The 19,775-nt window shown below is 49.3% G+C and overlaps 1 protein-coding gene across 1 annotated transcript; it reads left to right on the forward strand.

The window, feature by feature from the left end:
- The first annotated feature begins 7,455 nt into the window (after positions 1-7,455).
- On the forward strand, positions 7,456-10,505 carry CD248 (CD248 molecule). The gene has a single exon (XM_032238559.1). The coding sequence runs from the start codon at positions 7,467-7,469 to the stop codon at positions 9,525-9,527; it is 2,061 nt and encodes a 686-aa protein (XP_032094450.1). The 5' UTR covers positions 7,456-7,466; the 3' UTR covers positions 9,528-10,505.
- Positions 10,506-19,775: the final 9,270 nt, after the last annotated feature.

Raw genomic sequence — 19,775 nt, forward strand, 5'->3', positions numbered from 1 at the left:
CCACCCCCACCCCACCCCCGGCCACAGCCTCTCCCCTCCTATTTTGGTCCTGGGACTTCGACTTCGGCTGAAAACAACGGAGACAAATCTATGGAACAAATTTTGCGAAGCTTCTTCTCCGGTAACATGCATTGCTAGCTAGGGCATACGAAACCTTTGCCAGACCAATCCTCGAATACAGCTTGTCTGCCTGGAATCCACACTGTATATCGGACATTAATACGATTGATCGAGTCCAGAGGTATTGACGAGAAGAGTCCTCCACTCCTCTGCTCACAATAGGATCCCTCATGCCACCAGGCTTTAAATTTTGGGCTGGACAACTGGAACTACGCCGATTAAGGTCTGAGAGCCGAGGTGGCGCAGTGGTTAGGGTGCAGTACTGCAGGCCACTTCAGCTGACTGTTATCTGCAGTTCAGCGGTTCTAATCTCACCTGTGGCATGACAAACCGCGCTCGTCAAATCGCGGTGATAAAATCGCGGCGCTAAAGCCGCGACATCATCACGTGCGTCATCACCACCCCGCAACAACAGCGCAGCAACAGAAGGGCGCTTTAAAACGGCGCCGTGGCAGAAAGCCGACTTCAATTAAGGTAAGAGTTAGGATTAGGTTTAGGGGTTGTTTTAGGGTTAGGTTTAGGGTTAGGTTAGGGTTAGGTTTAGGTTTAGGGTTAGGGTTAGGGTTAGGGTTAGCGTTAGCGTTAGGTTAGCGTTAGGTTTAGCGTTAAGTTTAGGTTTTAGGGTTAGGTTTAGGGTTAGGTTTTAGGGTAGGTTTAGGTTTACGTTTAGCGTTAGGTTTAGCGTTAGGTTTAGCATTAAGTTTAGGTTAGGTTAGGTTAGGGTTAGGTTTAGGTTAGGTTTAGGATTAGGTTTAGGGGTTTGTTTTAGGGTTAGGTTTAGGGTTAGGTTTAGGGTTAGGTTTAGGGTACTGAGTGCTTGGGAATGCGCGAATTTGCCCTCCGCGATTATGTCATCGCGGTAGGGTCGCGTTTTTCCTTAGCGCTTAGAACGGCGCGAATTAGTCTTTGCGCTTATGTCTCCGCGGATAAGGGCTTCGCAGATTTGTGGTGGAACCATCTCACTGGCTCAAGGTTGACTCAGCCTTCCATCCTTCCGAGGTGGGTGAAATAAGGACCCAGACTGTGGGGGCGATATGCCGACTCTGTAAACTGCTTTGAGAGGGCTGAAAGCCCTAGGAAGCGGTATATAAGTCTAAATGCTATTGCTATTGCTGACTTATGCATAGTACACAGAATTATCCGCTACAACATCCTACCTGTCAACGACTTCTTCGGCTTCAACCGCAAATAAGACACGGACAAACAATCGATATAAACTCAAGGTAAACCGCTCCAAACTCGATTGCAGAAAACGCGACTTCAACAACAGAGTGGTCAACGCCTGGAATGCTCTACCTGACTCCGTTGTTACATCCTCAACCCCCCCACATCTTCAACCTCAAACTGTCCACCGTGGACCTCACCCCCGTTCCTAAGAGGTCCGTAACGGGGCCGTGCATAAGCGCACCAGTGTGCCTTCCGTCCCTGTCCTACTGTCCCCATTTATTTAATTCCTTTGTTCATGTCCATGTTTATACTTATACCTGTTATCTCGTACATGTTTGACAAACGAAATAAAAATAACGCAGCAGATGGAAAGGAAACGAAACCCATTCACCTCTTCCTTGGGACTCCCCAAAGTAAACCGCAACCAGCCGATCCCGGCGATATTTTTGACTTCCAAACCCCATCCCTCATTAGAGGCTTATGGGCTTTGTGGTCCAAAGCATTCCGGGGGGTGGGGGTGGGGCCTCTCTGCGGAGTTATTTCTCAGTCAATTCTAGGATGGACGGACGCGTCACTCAGGAAACCAAGCCGAAATTCGCCGCAACGCCACACAGAGAGGTTCTTCCAACCCAGCCCCCAAAGCGGGACTGAAAGCGCATTTTGAAGTCCCTTAAACTTAACTTTCTTTTTCCCTCCTGAAAAGAACGGGTTCTCACTGTCGACCAACTTTCACAGCCAACTGCTTGTTTAGCTAAAGATAGGCGCAGCCTAAAATGGCAGACGGTCAAAAGACGCTCCAGAAGGAGCAGTGAACGAAACGGCAGGCTGATTAAATCTGTCTGTGTTGGAAGTAGGGTGGTGAGTTCAAATCCTGCCTTAGAGATGAAAGCCGGCGGGGTGACTTTGAGCCTATCGTCAGGAGAGGGGGAGTTCTAGTCCCGCCTTAGGCATGAAAGCCGGCTTGGGTGACTTTGAGCAATCACCAGGAGAATCACTAGCTGGGTAAGCCTCGGCAAGTCACTCTCTCTCTCTCTCTCAGCTAGCCCCACCTCACAGGGTTATTGTTGAGGGAGAAAATAGGATATGTTCACGTACCTGGTGTTATTTGTCAAAATAATAAAGGTGGGATATGAATGAATGAATGAATGAATGAACAGGAAAGAAGAAGGAAGAAAGGAAAAGGGAGGTAGGAGAAAGAAAGAGAAAGGAAAAAAGGAAGGAAGAGAGAAAGAAAGAAAGAAAGCAAGATAAGAAAAAGAAAGACGAAAAAAGAAAAAAGAATAAAGAGGAAAAAAGGGAAGGAAGGCAGAGAGAGTAAAGGATAGGCGAATGAGACGGAAAAAGAAAGACAAGAAGAGGAAAGAGAAATGGAAATGGAACGAGAAACAAGAGAAAGGAAAAAATCAAAAAAAAAAAAAAAGGACGAGGAGAGAGAAGGGAAAGAAAGAAAAACAAGAGAAAAGAAAGAAAAAAAAGTACAGAAAGATAAAAGAAAGGCGGAGGGAGGAAGGAGAGAAAAGGGAAAGAAAGAGAAAACGAAAGGGACAGTAAGGAGAAAGAAAGAATAAAGAGAAAGGAAGGAGGAAAGAACGCAAGCAAAGCAACAGAACGGAAGCAAGAGGAAGAAGAGAAAGAAAAGAAGGAAGGGACAGAGAAGACGAGAGAGAATGAAGGACGAAAAAGAAAGCGGAAGAGAATGGAACTGGAAAGGAAGCAAGAGAAAGAAAGGAAGCGGAAGAAGAGGAAGGGAAAAGAAAGAGAAGAAAAAGGAAGGAGGAAGAGAAAGAAAGAAAGAAGAAAGAAAGAAAGTGAGCAGATTCAGCATGTTTCTATCCCATTGACTGAATCCAGGAGATGCTGCCCTATTGTGATAGCAACATCTGCCATCCTCCCTAAGATTCGAACGCCCCCTATCCTGCTCAACTCTCAGAGGGGTGGGGAGGGCAGCTGTTCCAGAAGACTGTCCTTTGGAGACCTGGCTCTTCCCCCTCTCCCCCAAGACCCCAATGTGGGGGGGGGGGAGCGTGCACTCCTTTGGGAAAGAGGAGAGTGCCTTTGAGAGTACATATTTATTGTTCTCTCCAGCCCTCCAGCAGCCTCTGGAGCGTTTTATTGTTTTAATGGTACGCCAGCCCAGCATCTCCGCTGTAAACTTGGAACGGCTTTGCCAGAAATTTGACAAAGAAATAAATAGAAATAAACTAGGCCCATCTGCTGGACGGAGCAGCCACGGGGCGTTCGAAATATAACCAAGCCACAAAGCCACTCGAACAAAGAAAAACGGCTGGGCGGAGATAGAACGAAGTCTGCGTGCATCTTTTTCCCTGGAACCAGAGCCCGGTTTTTTTCCACCAATTGGTTCGGGCCCAGCCGCGCTCTCCAAAAAACGCACATTTGAACGGGCCCAGACGGGCAGGGAGCAGGGCTTCCCACGGCAAAGGAATTCCACTTATTTCCTCCGTGTGTCAACAAGGCACTTGCAGCCCCCTTCCCCAAAATCTGCCCTCAGTCTCCACCAGCCACCCGCCAACAGGAAGAAATTCGCTTGGTTCACATATCCCCCCCCGCCTGTGCGATCTTGTTGGTGGTTGGGAGGTGAGTGGCAGGAGGCGGTCTCTCAGGTAGCCAGATCCTAAACCATGTAGGGCTTTAAAAGTAACGACTAGCACATTGAAGCGCGTCCGGAGACCAATGGGGAGCCAGTGCAGCTCGCGGAGGATCGGTGTAACATGGGTGTATCTAGATACACCCCATATCGCTCACGCGGCTGCGTTCTGGACCAACTGTAGTCTTCGAACACTCTTCAGGGGGCAGCCCCATGTAGAGCGCATTACAGTAAACCAGTCACTCCCAGTCCTTCTCTTTCAAAAAAAGAAAAGAAAATGAATTAACAGAGCACCGTTGAGTTCGTTTAAATCTTGGTTCTCCGCTTTGCAATTTAGGGCATCGAGGTTCTGACCCAGGTTTTCCGTAAAAAGCAAGAAGCAGAGTCTTGGTTCTGGCAAAACCCTCTTTTATTTACACAATTGTGAATTGTTTTCATTCACAGCCTGCAAGGCTTGGCAAAGAGTCTTTCCGAGGAATGTTTATCCACACGCACCTTATCTCGCTCGGAGAGCTGCCAGATAACTAGTTTCCAAACGCAGGGCAAGGCAAAAACTTGGCACAGAGTCTCTTATAGTCACAAACAGAACTTTCCACTCTTGAAACGACCGAAAGGACGAATTGTTTACTGCAAAAGCCCCCTCCCCATTCGCTCCTCTTTTGTTTCCTCTGGGAGGGACCAATCACCTCCAAGGTGTGGTTTTATACTCCCAAGTCGACTCTGATTTCTTGTCTTCTGGCTGCTCTGCGCATGTGCACACTGGGAACAGGCTCCAGCTGTTCTTCTGCCTCACTGATGTCTGACTCTGAAGGCAGCTGATAACTGGCATACGGCCCTGGCCCCCTCTCTGCCTCCGACACAGAGCCCTCCTCAGAGACTTCCCCAGACTCCAGGACTGGCCCAGGTTCCTCCCCAACCCTCCTCACTGTCTGACTCTGCTGCCAGCTTCATTGGCTGCTGGCAGGCCACAACAACCCGCCTCCCCAATTCCGCTGATCCCATTCAACTGATTTTACAGACGGTGATTAAATTCAGTAGCCGAGCTACATCTGGTCAGCAGCGGTCACGCTGTGAGAAAAAAACAAAAACCCTCAACTTTACAATGATGTAAAAAAAAAAAAATTCCTACAAAGGGGACCTCTGCTTTTCTACTTTATCTCCAGCAAGATGGAAAATTTCCTGTGCGATTTCTTTCAATCCATGTTTTTCACTTATCCCGCTTGGCATTCGAACAAAATAATAATTAAGCAGGATGGGGGGGTGGCACGGGGTGGAAAAGCACCATCTTGTCAAGACAAGGAAAGTTTAGGAAAACTTGGCAATAAAATACGTCGAGATTTTCTCCCGGAGATCTAAAACAGAGTCCCAGTTTCCCAGGCCGGCATCATCCTGGATTATTCGCCTTGAAATGTAAGATGCTCATTTTAGAATGGGAAGCTGTTTCGTTGCTTCATTCTGCTCTCTTTCAGCCGGCCCACCCATCCTGCTCTCAAGGCCCCCGTGACTGTGTGGTGCGGTTTAAAACCCAGCCAAATCTTGTCTGTCCGGCAGAGACCCAAACCAATCCCGCCCCCCCGCCCCGGCCAAAAGAAAATGCACAGACGTGTCTCCGAACCAGAGTTCTACGCGAGAAATGCTTCATCTTTTACCTAGGCGTTGGAGATGCACAGACTGAGCCAAATTGGGGTCCCTGTGTGTGTGTGTGCATGTGTGTGTGTGTGTGTTAAAATAATCGGTTGCTCGCTTGGATTTTTTCTGCACTGTTTCTGGTCCCTGTGAGCCACCAGCCGAAGCCCAGGTATGTTAGACATGGCACGAATGCGAGATAGGAAGGCCTCGAGCCAAAGGACCAGGAACAGCGGGTTGGAATTTGCAAAGTGGAATCCTTGGCAAGAGGCTGGTAGCTTGTAGCGGAGGAATTCTGGCCGGGATGAAATGCAACCACAGCTTTGCGCCAAGTCAGGTTTGCAAGATTTCTCAACTTTTGACAACTTTAAGCGGGGAGGACTTCAACTCCCAGAATTCCCAAGCCAGCATTTTTTAAGATGGGTGGACTTCAACTCCCAGAATTCCCAAGCCAGCACGCTTTATGATGGGTGGACTTCAACTCCCAGAATTCCTCAGCCAGCATGTTTTAAAGTGGATGGATAGAAAACTCAACACAGAACACAGAATAATGCAGTTGGAAGGGGCCTTGGAGGTCTTCTAGTCCAGCCCCCTGCTCAGAATACAGAATAACAGAGTCAGAAGGGTCCTTGGAGGTCTTCTAGTCCAACCCCCTACTCAGGCAGGAGACCCTATACCATTTCAGACAAATGGCTGTTCAATCTCTTCTTAAAAACCTCCTGTGATTAAGCACCCACAACTTTTGAAAGCAAGCTGTTCCACTGGTTAATTGTCCTCATTGTCAATCAATCAATCAATCAATCAATCAATCAGATCCATCAATCAGAATAGAGCTGGAAGGGACCTTGGAGGTGTTGTAGTCCAACCCCCTGCTCAGGAAGGAGAGGAGATCCTGGACCATTTCAGACTTTTTAAAAACCTTCTTTTTTGGAAGGAAGGAAGGAAGGAAGGAAGGAAGGAAGAAAGGAAGGAAGGAAGGAAGGAAGGAAGGAAGGAAGGAAGGAAGGACAGAGATGGAAGGGACTTTAGAGGTCTTCTAGTCCAACCCCCTGCTCATGCAGGAGACCCTAGACCATTTCAGACAAGTGGCTGTCCAGTCTCTTCTTAAAAACCTCCAGTGATGGGAGCACCCACAACTTTTGAAGGCAAGCTGTTCCACTGGTTAATTGTCTTCATAGTCAATCAATCAATCAATCAATCAATCAATCAGACCAATCAATCAGAATAGAGCTGGAAGGGACCTTGGAGGTGTTCTAGTCCAACCCCCTGCTCAAGCAGGAGACCCTATACCATTTCAGACAAGTGACTGTCCAGTCTCTTCTTAAAAACCTCCTTCGCTAAAGCCAGCCTTCCAGTGGCAAGCCGTTCCGCGGATGAATTCTTCTCGCTGTCAGGAAATTCCTCCTTCCTCCTAGCTTGCTTCTCTCCTTGATTCGTTTCCATCCGTGGCTTTCCTCATCCGGCCCTCTGGTGCTTTGGAGAATAGCTCGACCCTCCCCTCTTCTTTGGGGCAGCCCCCACCCCACTTTATCTCCTAAAGTTCTCCTGGCATCCCACGGACACAGACTGGGATTAGAGGATGGAAGCCTCCTCCAGCGTCCAGCGACAGTGCGGGCTAGTGGTTAGACCACAAAAAGCATGGCAGACGCTTCCACTCCCCCCCCACGACCCCCGAGTGAGGGGAGCGGGCGGACCCTCCCCTCTTCTCCTGCCTGCTTTGCCTTTCCCTTCCACCGCCGGCTGGCTGCCCCCTTCCTCCCCCTTCCCTCCCTGCGTGGCAGGAATCCAAATCCTCGCCCTACAAGGTCCGAAGGCGGGGATCGGGGGAAAGCCTCCTCCTCCCCCGGACGAGGCGGGGGGAAAAGAAGGCCGGGAATGGTGCTTGAGGATGGGGGCGGGTGGGCGGTGGGTCTGTCAGAGCGCCGGAGGCCCACCGCGCAGCACAACCATGTTAGCCCCACGGCTGCCGCTCGGCCCGGCGGGGCTGCTGCTGCTGCTTCTCTTCCCGCTGCCCGCGCAGCCCGATCCTGAAGCCAGCTGCGATCCCGACGGCTGCTACGCGCTCTACCCGCAGCCGCGCAGCTTCCTGGAGGCCTGGCGCGCCTGCCGGGAGCTGGGGGGCAACCTGGCCACGCTGAAGCGAGCCGAAGAAGCGGCCCAAGTCAGCCAGCTGTTAGCCGGCAGCCGCGGCCAGCCGGGACCGCCCCGTCTGTTCTGGATCGGGCTCCAGCGCCAGCCGCGCCAGTGTTTCCCGCAGCGGCCCTTGCGCGGCTTCAGCTGGGTCACCGGCGAGCAGGAGACGGCTTACAGCAACTGGGCCGGGGCCAGCGCAGCCGTCGGGGCCCCGGGAGCCGCCGGCTGCGCCGCTCCGCGCTGCGTGGCCTTGGACGACCGCGATTTCCAGTGGCTGGAAGGCTCCTGCGCGGGGCCCGTGGACGGCTACCTCTGCCGCTTCGTCTTCCGTGGGATGTGCGCCGGGCTGGAAGAGGAAGGCGGCGACGACGGCGGCGGCATCAGCATCAGCTACGCGGCTCCCTTCGGCCGGCTGGCCGCTCCAGCCGCCGTCGGGGCTCCCCCGCGCTTCGTGCCCTTCGGGACCGTGGCCTCCGTGGGCTGCCCCGGCGGTGCCTCGCTGTCCTTGCTGTGCCTGCAGAAGGAGGACGGGCGCGTGGGCTGGTCCAAGAGCCCGCCGCTGTGCCGGGCAGGGCCGTCGGGGGGCAGCGCGGTGGCATCCTCGGCTTCCGCTGCCAGCTGGTGCGAGGGCGACAACGGCGGGTGCCAGCAGCTGTGCCTGGACGAGGGCTCGGGTTACGCCTGCGAGTGCCACGCCGGCTACCTGCTGCTCCCCGACGGGCACTCCTGCGCCGCCAACGACCCCTGCCGACGGCGGCCCTGCCAGTTCGACTGCGTGGCGGAGGAGGATGGCACGGACGGCTACAGCTGCCGGTGCCCAGCTGGGTACGAGCTGGCTTCCGACGGGCACCAGTGCGAGGACTTGGACGAGTGCCTGGATGCCCCCTGCGAACACCAGTGCGAGAACACGGAGGGCTCCTTCCTCTGCCGGTGCCACCTGGGCTTCAGCCCCTCCGAGGAGGAACCCGGGCAGTGCGTGGACACCGACGAGTGCCAGATCCCCGGCGTGTGCCAGCAGATGTGCGTGAACTACGTGGGCGGCTTTGAGTGTTACTGCACCGAGGGCTTTGACCTGGAAGCCGACGGCATCAGCTGCAGCCCCGTGGATGCCCTGGAGGGGCCCGATGCCACCCCGCCCGAGGCCTGGCACGACCCTTTCCACATCCGCTTCACCACCAGGGAAGCCGACGACCTCAGCGAGCCGCCCGTCCGTTTCTCGCTCTTCCGCGACGGGGAGGCCGGCTCGTCGTCGGATTCCGCCGCCTCTTTCTTGTCGGTGCCCGACAGGCTGGTTTTCCCTCCTCCGGTGCCAGCGACGGCCGCCCCCGAGTTTGACAGCGCCTGGGACTCGCGCGTTTCTCCCTTGGAGCAGAGTTTCTCCTCCCCGGTGCACCCCGAGGTCCTCCATCCCACCCCCGAGGCTTCCGATCCTCCTCCTCCTCCTCCTGCGACGTCCGAGGTGGGGTCCCTGCCTCTGGGCGTCACGGGGACCCTCCTGCCCACCTCGGAGGTGCCGGCGGAGCCCCTCACCACCCCTCCCTCGGATGAGAAGGCGGAGGACCCCGTCGTTGGGGGAGTCCGGGCGCCCCTCCTGCCCACCTCTGCCGCCCCCAGCCCGGCCTCTGGGGAGGGACGGCCGAGGAAGGATGACCGCTGGCTTTTGGTGGCTTTACTGGTGCCCATTTCCGTCTTCCTGGTGATCATGCTGGCGCTGGGCATCGTCTACTGTACCCGATGCGGTGCTCAGGTCAAAAGCAGGAGCGTCACCCAGTGTTACCGGTGGGTGATCAACACGTCCGAGAAAACCGCCCCCACCACCTCCTCCTCTTCCTCCTCCCGGCCTTGCCAACCGGCCACCTGCCGGACCAGTGTGTGAACTACGCGCCCCAGCACCGGGGAAGGAGGGGTGGTGGTGAATGGCCCTGCTCCGGTGCCAGAGGTGGGCACAAGGACCAAAAAAATAGTGGGCCCCTCTGCTCACCCGCGGGGCAAATGCCACCCCTCCCTTTTGCCACCTCTGGGATATGCCAGCCTGCCAGGATGCAGAGACCCAGCTGGAGGGGCGCCCAAGGCTGGCTTTCCACCCCTTCCCCTCCTCCCAGGCTGGGGGTGAGAGCCCCCAAACCGACTCGGAACTTGGTTGCTGGAGTAAAGAGACTTTTTTGGGGGTGGGGGCCGCGGAAGCCCCCTCCCAACGCAACTTGGCGCCCCCTGGCGTGCGACCCGGTGCTGCTGGAGATCTGGAGCGACTTTCCTGACCTGGGGGGTGGGGAGGGAGGAGTTGGTGCTTTCTCAAACGTGGGGGCGGGGGGGGGATAAAAGTTAAAATCCGAGACGAATTTGTGTGCCAGGGACGGGGGTCTTTCCGCCCCCGCCCCCAGCGCTGGTTGTTCCTCCAACCAGGGGGAGTTAAGTGTCTAGTCCTCATGGCTTCGGAAGAAATCGGATTCCCTCCCCTCCCCACATCTTCTTTTGCATCTGGAGTCATTGGCGAGCTGTTTCTAGTCCTTATGGCTTGGGAAGAAACCGGATTTCTCCCTCACCCCCCCCCCCCCAGCTTCCTCTGCTCGGGAGTCATTGGCGAGTTAAGTTCCTAGTCCTCACGGCTTCGGAAGAAACCAGATTTTCCCTCCCCCCCCCCAGCTTCTGTTGCATTTGGGGTCCCATCACGGATCCACTACGAACTTTTAAAAACTTTTTTGTAAAATATCTCTTCATCCCGCCCCCCCCAGCCCAGTTCAATTTGTGCAGGAAATAGAGGGAAGGGGCTCCCTGCGGCCATCCCAAGCCTGGCCCGCTGGAGGAGGGTGGGGGCTGCGCAGAAGGCAGGGGAAGCTTGCCCCCCCTTGCAAAAACGGAGTGGGGGGGCGGGGGGGAGAAGAAACCCTCTGGATCTGCGGTGAGGGGCGGAGGGAGGGGGGGGGATAATCATTGACTATGACCGCTGATGTGGTCTCCTTGGTGGGGCGGAAGGTCGCAGCAACCCCCCCTCCCCCAAATCCCCTGAATATTGTGTTGCGTGCGATTTTTGCGTGTCAAATAAACGGAGTGGATTTTCTAAAACGGGCTGGCAGTCAAACGGACAAAAATTTGTCTCGCTGGGGAAGAAACGCCAAAGGTGGGTAAATGGGTTGGGGGGGGGAGAAAAGGGGAAGGAACAAAATTAAGTGGATTTTCACCGCTGTCTGTTTTTTTTTTAAGCTTGAAATGGTTAAAGGGTGCTTCCCCCCCCCATCATCCTTTCCAAGGTATCACGACCCCCTCGCCGCCGCCCCCTCCTCCCCTATTTAAAGAGGGCAGTGCCACTCGGATGAAAAAGGCAACGTGGCTTCAAAATTCCCCCCCCCCCCGTGGGTTGGCAAAGAAAAAAAATAAGAGAGAGAGAGAGAGATTCATGAGGACTAGCCACCTAGAGGAATGCTAAAAATCAGCCCGAAGCAGCTAAAGTTTCAGAAGAAAAACCGGGGTTTCCACCGAATGTAGAAGAAGCAAAACATTAGGACATTGGAGTTGGAGGGGACCTTGGAGGTCTTCTAGTCCAGCCCCCTGCTCAGGAACCATTTCAGACAAATGAACTGGTCTGGTCTCTTTTTAAAAACCTTCTTTTTTGGAAGGAAGGAAGGAAGGAAGGAAGGAAGGAAGGAAGGAAGGAAGGAAGGAAGGAAGGAAGGACAGAGATGGAAGGGACTTTAGAGGTCTTCTAGTCCAACCCCCTGCTCAGGCAGAAGACCCTAGACCATTTCAGACAAGTGGCTGTCCAGTCTCTTCTTAAAAACCTCCAGTGATGGGAGCACCCACAACTTCTAGTGGCAAGCTGTTCCACTGGTTAATTATTCTAATTATCAGAAAATCTCTCATTTTTTTCTGAGTTGGTGGTCTCCTTTGACAAGTTTCCATTGTTTTTTGTCCTGCCTTCTAGTCCTTTGGAGAATAGGTGGGCTGTCTCTTCTTTGGGGCAGCCCCTCAAATATTGGAAGACTGCTATCATGTCTCCCCTGGTCCTTCTTTTCATTAAACTAGCCAGGCCCAGTTCCTGCAACCGTTCTTCCTATGTTTTAGCCTCCAGTCCCCTAATCCTCTTTGTTGCTCTTCTCTGCACTCTTTCCAGAGTCTCCACATCTTTTTTTATTATATGGTAACCGAAATTGGATGCAGGCATTATAAAATGGAATGAATGCTTCATGTAATCTTGATTCTCTCCCCCTTTGGATTGTATTGCAAAGGGTTTAACAGAGATGAAAGGGACCTTGGAGGTCATCTAGTCCAACCCCCCGCCAAGCAGGAGACCCTACACCATTTCTAACAGGTGGCAGTCCAGTCTCTTCTTGAAGGCCTCCAGGGATGAAGCTCCCACAACTTCCGAAGGGAACTTCTGTTCCGTGGGTTGATGGTTCTCCTTGTTCTCATCCATTGTTCCTTCTCCGGCCTTCAGGTGCTTTGGAGAATAGCTTGACTCCCTCTTCTTTGGGGCAACCCCTGAGATATTGGAAGACTGCTACCATGTCTCCCCTAGTCCTTCTTTTCATCAAACTAGCCATACCCAGTTCCTGCAACCATTCATCGTATATTTTAGTCTCCAGTCCCCTAATCTTCTTTATTGCTCTTCTCTGCCCTCTTTCGAGAGTCTCAACATCTTTTTTATAGCGTGGTGACCAAAACTGGATGCAATAATACTCTAGGTGTGGAGTACTTACTAAGGGTTTATAGAGCGGTATTAGTAATTCACTTGATCTTGATTGAATCCCTCTGTTAATGCCTCTAGGATTGCATTTTTTTGGCTGCTGGCTCATATTTAGCTGGCTGTCCACTAAGACTCCAAGAACCTCTCACAGTTGCTGCTATTAAACCTGGTTTGCAAGTAGAGATTAACAGAGTTGGAAAGAACCTTGTAGGTCATCTAGTCCAACCCGCCACCCAAGCAGGAGACCCTACACCATTTCTGACAGAGGGCAGTCCAGTCTCTTCTCGAAAGCCTCCAGGGATGAAGCTCCCACAACGTCTGAAGGCAATTTCTGTTCCATGGTTTAATTGTTCTCCTGGTCAGGAAATTCCTCCTTATTTCTAGGTTGAATCTCTCCTTGGTCAGTTTCCATCCATTATTCCTTGTCTGGCCTTCAGGTGCTTTGGAGAATAGCTTGACCCCCCTCCTCCTCTCTGGGGGAGCCCCTCAAATATTGGAAGATGCTCTCCTGTCTCTCCTGGTCCTTCTCTTCATTAAACTAGACATACCCAGTTCCTGCAACCGTTCTTCCTATGTTTTAGCCTCCAGTCCCCTCATCATCCTGGTTGCTCTTCTCTGCACTCCTTCTAGAGTCTCAACCTCTTTTTTATAGTGTGGTGACCAAAACTGGATGAAGGATTCTAGGTGTGCCCTTCTCAAGGAATTATAAAGTTCACTTTAACTGATTAAAGCCGAGGTAGCGCAGTGGTTAGGGTGCAGTACTGCAGGCCACTTCAGCTGACTGTTATCTGCAGTTCAGCAGTTCTAATCTCACCGGCTCAAGGTTGACTCAGCCTTCCATCCTTCCTAGGTGGGTGAAATGAGGACCCAGATTGTTGTTGGGGGCGATATGCTGACTCTGTAAAACCGCTTAGAGAGGGCTGAAAGCCCTATGAAGCGGTATATAAGTCTAACTGCTATTGCTATTGCTATTAACAGAATTGGAAGGGGCCTTGGAGGTCATCTAGACCAACCCCTCTGCCCAAGCAGGAGACCCTACACCATTTCTGACCAATGGCAGTCCAGTCTCTTCTTGAAAGCCTCCAGGGATGAAGCTCCCGCAACTTCCGAAGGCAACTTCTGTTCCATGGGTTGATTGTTCTCCCTGTCAGGAAATTCCTCCTCATTTCCAGGTTGAATCTCTCCTTGGTCAGTTCCCATCCATTCTTCCTTGTCTGGTGCTTTGGAGAATTGCTTGACCCCCTTCCTCCTCTCTGGGGCAGCCCCTCAAAGATTGGAAGATGCTCTCCTGTCTCCCCTGGTCCTTCTCTCCATTAGACTAGCCAGGCCCGGTTCCTGCAACTGTTCATCGTAGGTTTTAGCCTCCAGTTTACAGTGCAAAGAGGGTTTTTTTGCACTGTAAAAGCAGGGAGACAAATAACAGGTTAATGGAAAAAGAACTTGAAACAGGACAGGAAGAGAGATACAGAGAGATATCGTGGAAAGTTTGCGGTTTGAGCAATAAAGGAATATGGGCCCAGAGGGGATTGGAAGAGCGCGGCGAAAATGCAAGGCTCTCTCTTCGCCAAGCCTTTAATTTTAAGATAATTAGCAGTTTCTGAGGTTTCCAGAACCTTCCAGCTGGGGACGGACCTCCCCTTCCAAATCTTTTCTTCCTTTCTTCCTCCCAGGACGACCTTTAAGTGGTCCTTCGGCTTTGTTTCGGTGGTTTCAATATTCCTTATGTTTACAGGGCCTGCCTCCCTTCAAAATCAGGGCTGGGGGGGGGCAGGGCTTAGGACCCCCCCTTCCCTATAACTTGTAAGTGGGGAAGTTTCACCAGGAGGATTTTTTGGCTGGTGTGGTTGCGTGCAAAGGCGTGCAAAGGTTGAATCCTTTGAGAGTAGCAGGGAAATTTGCAAAACACAAATACCCGTTCATATACACACAGCCTCTCTCTCTTTCTTTTTATCTCTCTCTCTCTCTTTCTCACACTCTCATTCCCTTTTTGTCTCTCTCTGTCCTTCTCTCTGTGTCTCTTTATTCTCCCTTTCCCTCTCTCTTTCTCTTTCTTTCTTTCTTTCTTTCTTTCTTTCTTTCTATCTCTATCGCTCTCATACTCATTCTCTTTCTTTCTGTCTTTCTCTGTCCCTGTCTTTCCCTCGCTGTCTCTTTTTTTCTCCCTCCCCCCTCTCTATTTCTCTCTATTTCTCTCTAGCCCTCTCATTCTCTCTTTCTCTCTCACTGTCACTCTCTTTCTCTCTTCTTTCTGTCTCTGCCTCTCTCTATCACACTCTCTCTCCTCTTTCTGTCTTTCTCTTTCTCTCTCCCCCTCTTTCTCACATTCTCATTCTCTTTCTGTCTCTCTCTGTTTCTCTGTCTTTCTCTCTGTGTCTCTTTTTTATCCCTCCCCCCACTCTATCTCTCTCTATCTCTCTTTCTCACACTCATTCTCTTTCTTTCTCTCTCTCTCTCCCTGTCTTTCTCTCTGTCTCTTCCCCCCTCTATTTCTCTCTCTATTTCTCTCTAGCCCTCTCATTCTCTTTCTCTCTCGATCTCGCTGTCACACACTATCTCTTCCTCCTCTCTCTCTCTCTCTGTTTTTCTCTCTGTGTCTCTTTTTTCTCCCTTTCTCTTTCTCTCTATTTCTTTCTCTCTCTCCCTTTCTCACACTCATTCTCTTTCTGTCTCTTTTCTCTCTCTCTCTCTCTCTCTTTCTCTAGCCCTCTCATTCTCTCTCTCTCTATTTCTTTCTCTTTCTCTCTAGCCCTCTCATTCTCTATCTCTCTCACTGTCACTCTCTCCTCTTTCTGTCTGTTCCTCCCTCCCTCCCACCCTCTCTCTCTCTCTCACTGTCACACAGCCTCTTCCTCCTCTCTCTGTCTTTCTGTCTCTTTCTCTCTAGCCCTCTCATTCTCTCTCTCCCTATTTCTCTCTCTCTCTTTCTCACACTCATTCTCTTTCTGTCTCTTTTTTCTCCCTCTCTTTCTCTCTCTCTCTGTCTCTCTAGCTCTCTCATTCTCTCTATTTCTCTCTAGCCCTCTCATTCCCTCTCTCTCACTGTCACTCTCTCCTCTTTCTATCTGTTCCTCCCTCTCTCTCTTTCTCACTGTCACTTTCTCTCTCCTCTTTCTGTCTCCCCCCTCTTTCTCTTTAGCCCTCTCATTCTCTCTCTCTCTCACTGTCACACACTGTCTGTCTCTCCTCTCTCTGTCTATCTCTCTCTCACTGTCACTCTCTCTCTCCTCTTTCTGTTTCCCCCCTCTCTCTTTCTCTCTAGCCCTCTCATTCTCTTTCTCTCTCTCTCTCTCTCACTGTCACACACTGTCCCTCCCTCCCCTCTCTCTCTCTCTTTCTCTCTAGCCCTCTCATTCTCTCTCTCTCACACACACACACACAAACACACACACACACACACACCTCTCAAGGTTTGTGTCCAATTATACCTGCTTTTTACAGCTTGCTATTCAGCCATACAGACAGTCCTCGACTTACAACAGTTCATTTAGTGACTGCTTGATGTTAAGACCACACCGAAAACAGCCACTTATGACCGTTTTTCAGGCTTACGACCATTACAGCATTCCCCGTGATCAAAATTCAGAGTCTTGGCAACTGCCTCACACTTATGACAATTTGCAGCGTCCCGGGATCACGCGATATCCCCTTTTGCGACCTCCTGACTTGGCAAAATCCACGGGGAAGCCAGGTTCCATTTAACGGCCGCGACAGTAACTTCAACAAGCGCAGCGATTCACTTAACAACGGCGGCAAGAAAGGCAGGGGCCAAACTCCCTGAGCCAATGTCTCGCTTAGCAACAGCGATGGTGGGCTCCCTTGCGGGTCGTAGGTCGAGGACTGACCTGCGCATCAAATTTTAGGCATCAGGTGTGAAATTTCTGTGCTTTTCCTGCCCACAAATTTTCTGCTTTTTCCCCCAGCCAGGATGCCTGCTGTTTTCAGCCTCCAGAAACATCCCTGATGCTGGTTATCCAACTAATCCCTTTTCTAAGTACTCTACAACATCTGGCCTGTGTTTGCACCTCTGTAAGGGGGGAGGGGGGAGGAATGGGGAGGGGGGAGAAGTCACAATTGTCTTAAATTTCGGTGTTTCCTGCCTTTGCCCAGCTCAGTCCAGCCCCCTTAGGCTGGTGGGTTGTGTGTGTGGGGGGGAAGGGAAACTTCTAAATTCACGCTGGGGCTTCTAACTCCCCCCCCCTTAAATCCCAAAATTGTTAACCCTTTGCATGTGGCTGGGCAAGATCTCAGGAAATCCGTGGGGAAAAAAATTGGCCGGCTCCCCACGGAGAAAAAACAAACAAACTTTATTTGGGGTGCCATGAGCTTGAGGGGGTTGTGGTAGGTGGTTCTTTTCCAGATCCTTCTGATCCTGTCCCCTCCCTCCCAAATTTCAAAAGAGAATTTTAAGAGTAGGGGGCACGTCATTCTCTTCCCACCCACCCCATTTATTGCTTTCATTCACAGCATTCCTGCGCCGTTCCCTCCCTGGCTTTAAAAAAAACACCACCCCATTTGATCACAAAATTTGCCTCCCCCCCATTTTGGGGGGGAGGGGGTGGGACTCCTTCCCAGATTTGAGTGGGGGAGGCACAGATCGGTGGAGGGAGAAAAGGAGGTATAGAAGAGAAGACGCCCTAGGAGTGGGTTTTATTCCTGGATTATTATTATTATACAATTGTATCACAGCGGCCAGTTGTTTCGCCGGATTTGGCATTATTATTATTATTATTATTGTTATTATTATTATTATTATTATTATTATTTAAAAGGGGGGGATTTTTATAAAAGGGGGAACATGGAAAGGGAAGGGGGCGATGGGTTGTTTTTTTTTTGCCCATCCTTGGCAAGGCAAGTGTTAAACCCTGGAATGTGCCTTTCGTGGAGACTTTTAATAAAGACCAGATGGAAGAGACCATATGCTGGATGAGAAAATACAGCCCCCTCCCCACCCTGGCTCTGCGGCCCCCCACCCACCCTCCCCATCACATTAGATCAATATATCATATAGAAGAGATATATGATTCAATGTGATTGAAATGGAGTTAAAGGGCCCCTACCTTTCTCTCTCTGACTCCCCCCTTGTAGAAAACAGCTCCAATCACCAGCCTCAGGGAAGTTCAAATGAAATAGAAATAGAATAGAATAGAATAGAATAGAATAGAATAAGAAATAGAAATAGAAATAGAAATAGAATAGAATAAGAAATAGAAATAGAAATAGAAATAGAATAGAATAAGAAATAGAAGTAGAAATAGAATAAAATAGATAAGAAATAGAATAGAAATAGAATAAGAAATAGAAATAGAAATAGACTAGAATAAGAAATAGAAGTAGAAATAGAATAAAATAGATAAGAAATAGAATAGAAATAGAATAAGAAATAGAAGTAGAAATAGAAATAGAAAGAATAGAATAGAATAAGAGGAAAGAAGAATAGAATAGAATAAGAAATAGAAATAGGATAGAATAAGAAATAGAAATAGAATAGAATAAGAAATAGAAGTAGAAATAGAAATAATAGAATAGAATAAGAGGAAAGAAGAATAGAATAGAATAAGAAATAGAAATAGGATAGAATAAGAAATAGAAATAGAATAGAATAAGAAATAAAAATAGAAATAGAAATAGAATAGAATAGAATAGAATAAGAAATAGAAGTAGAAATAGAATAATATAGATAAGAAATAGAATAGAAATGGAATAAGAAATAGAAGTAGAAATAGAAAGAATGGAATAGAATAAGAGGAAAGAAGAATAGAATAGAATAAGAAATAGAAATAGAATAGAATAAGAAATAGAAATAGAATAGAATAAGAAATAAAAATAGAAATAATAGAAATAGAAATAGAATAAGAAATAGAAGTAGAAATAGAATAAAATAGATAAGAAATAGAATAGAAATAGAATAAGAAATAGAAATAGACTAGAATAAGAAATAGAAGTAGAAATAGAAATAGAAAGAATAGAATAGAATAAGAGGAAAGAAGAATAGACTAGAATAAGAAATAGAAATAGACTAGAATAAGAAATAGAAATAGAATAGAATAAGAAATAGAAGTAGAAATAGAATAAAATAGATAAGAAATAGAATAGAAATAGAATAAGAAATAGAAGTAGAAATAGAAAGAATGGAATAGAATAAGAGGAAAGAAGAATAGAATAAGAAATAGAAATAGAATAGAATAAGAAATAGAAATAGAAATAGAAATAGAACAGAATAGAATTCAATTCTTTATTGGCCAAGTGTGATTGGACACACAAGGAATTTGTCTTTGGTGCATAAGCTCTCAGTGTATGTAAAGAAAAATAAAATACATTCATCAGGAATAAAAAGAGACAACACTTAGTGATAGTCATAGCTCATAAGCAATCAAATTAAACTAGGAAACAAATGAAAACAATATCAATTGAAAGATACAAGCAACGTGGTTATAAGTGGGAAGAGAGAGGGACTAAGAAGGAAGAAAAGAAGAATAGGAATACAGTTTTAGTAAATTGTTTGACAGTGTTGGGATAACAAAATGACAAGAGTTGGAAGGAACCTTGGAGGTCTTCTAGTCCACCCCCTGCTGAAGCAGGAGACCCTATATCCTCTCAAGCAAATGGTTGTCCAATCTCTTCCTCAAAGCCTCCAGTGATGGAGCTCCCACCATTTCCAGAGGCAAGATGCTGGTTAATTGATGGACCACGACCAGTTTACAAATTGGATGGGCAAATAGCTGATAAAATAGAATAGAGCTGGAAGGGACCTTGGAGGTCTGGGAAGGAAGGAAGGAAGGAAGGAAGGAAAAGGAAAGAAAGGAAGGAGGGAGAAAAGGAAGGAAGAAAGGAAAGAATGAAGGAAGGGGGAGGGAGGGAGAAAGGAAGGAAGGCAGGAGGGAGGGAGGAAAAGAGAGAAGGAAGATAGAAGAAAGGGAAAGAAGGGAGGATGGGAAGGAGAGAAGGAGGGAAGGAGGGAGGGATGAAGGAGAAGGGAGAGAGCAAAGAGAAGAAAGGCAAAGAAGGGAAGGAGGGAGGGAAGGAAGGAAGAAGGGAAAGAGGGAATATAAACAAAGAAGGAAGGAGGGAACGAAGGAAGGAGATGGGAGAAAGGGAAGAGATGAAAGGCAAAGAAGGGAGGGAGAGAGAGAGGGAGGGAGGTAAGGAAGGAGGAAGAAAAGAGGGAATAGAAGAAAAGAAGGAAGAAGATAAGTAGGGAAGGAAGAAAAAAGGGTAAAGGAATAGAAGCAAAGAAGGGAGGGAAAAAGGAAGGAGAAAAAGAGAAGGGAAAGAGTGAAAGATAGAAGAAAGGCAAAGGAGGGAGGGAAGGCGAGAAGAATATCCAGCATGGGGTGCGAATCCAACCACCCTTTGATGCCTCCAAGGTCTTGATTTCTTTGGCCAAAATATCTCCCTCCTTTCCCAAGTTCTTTTTGGCTGCCTTCCTGCTTTTGGGAACGCCAC

Source organism: Thamnophis elegans, unplaced genomic scaffold, assembly GCF_009769535.1.
Source record: "Thamnophis elegans isolate rThaEle1 unplaced genomic scaffold, rThaEle1.pri scaffold_305_arrow_ctg1, whole genome shotgun sequence".
Classification (NCBI taxonomy): Eukaryota; Metazoa; Chordata; class Lepidosauria; order Squamata; family Colubridae; genus Thamnophis; species Thamnophis elegans.

What these genes read in the sequence shown, in the direction of transcription:
- CD248 (XM_032238559.1), top strand. Translation starts at nt 7,467, where the DNA reads ATGTTAGCCCCACGGCTGCCGCTCGGCCCGGCGGGGCTGCTGCTGCTG.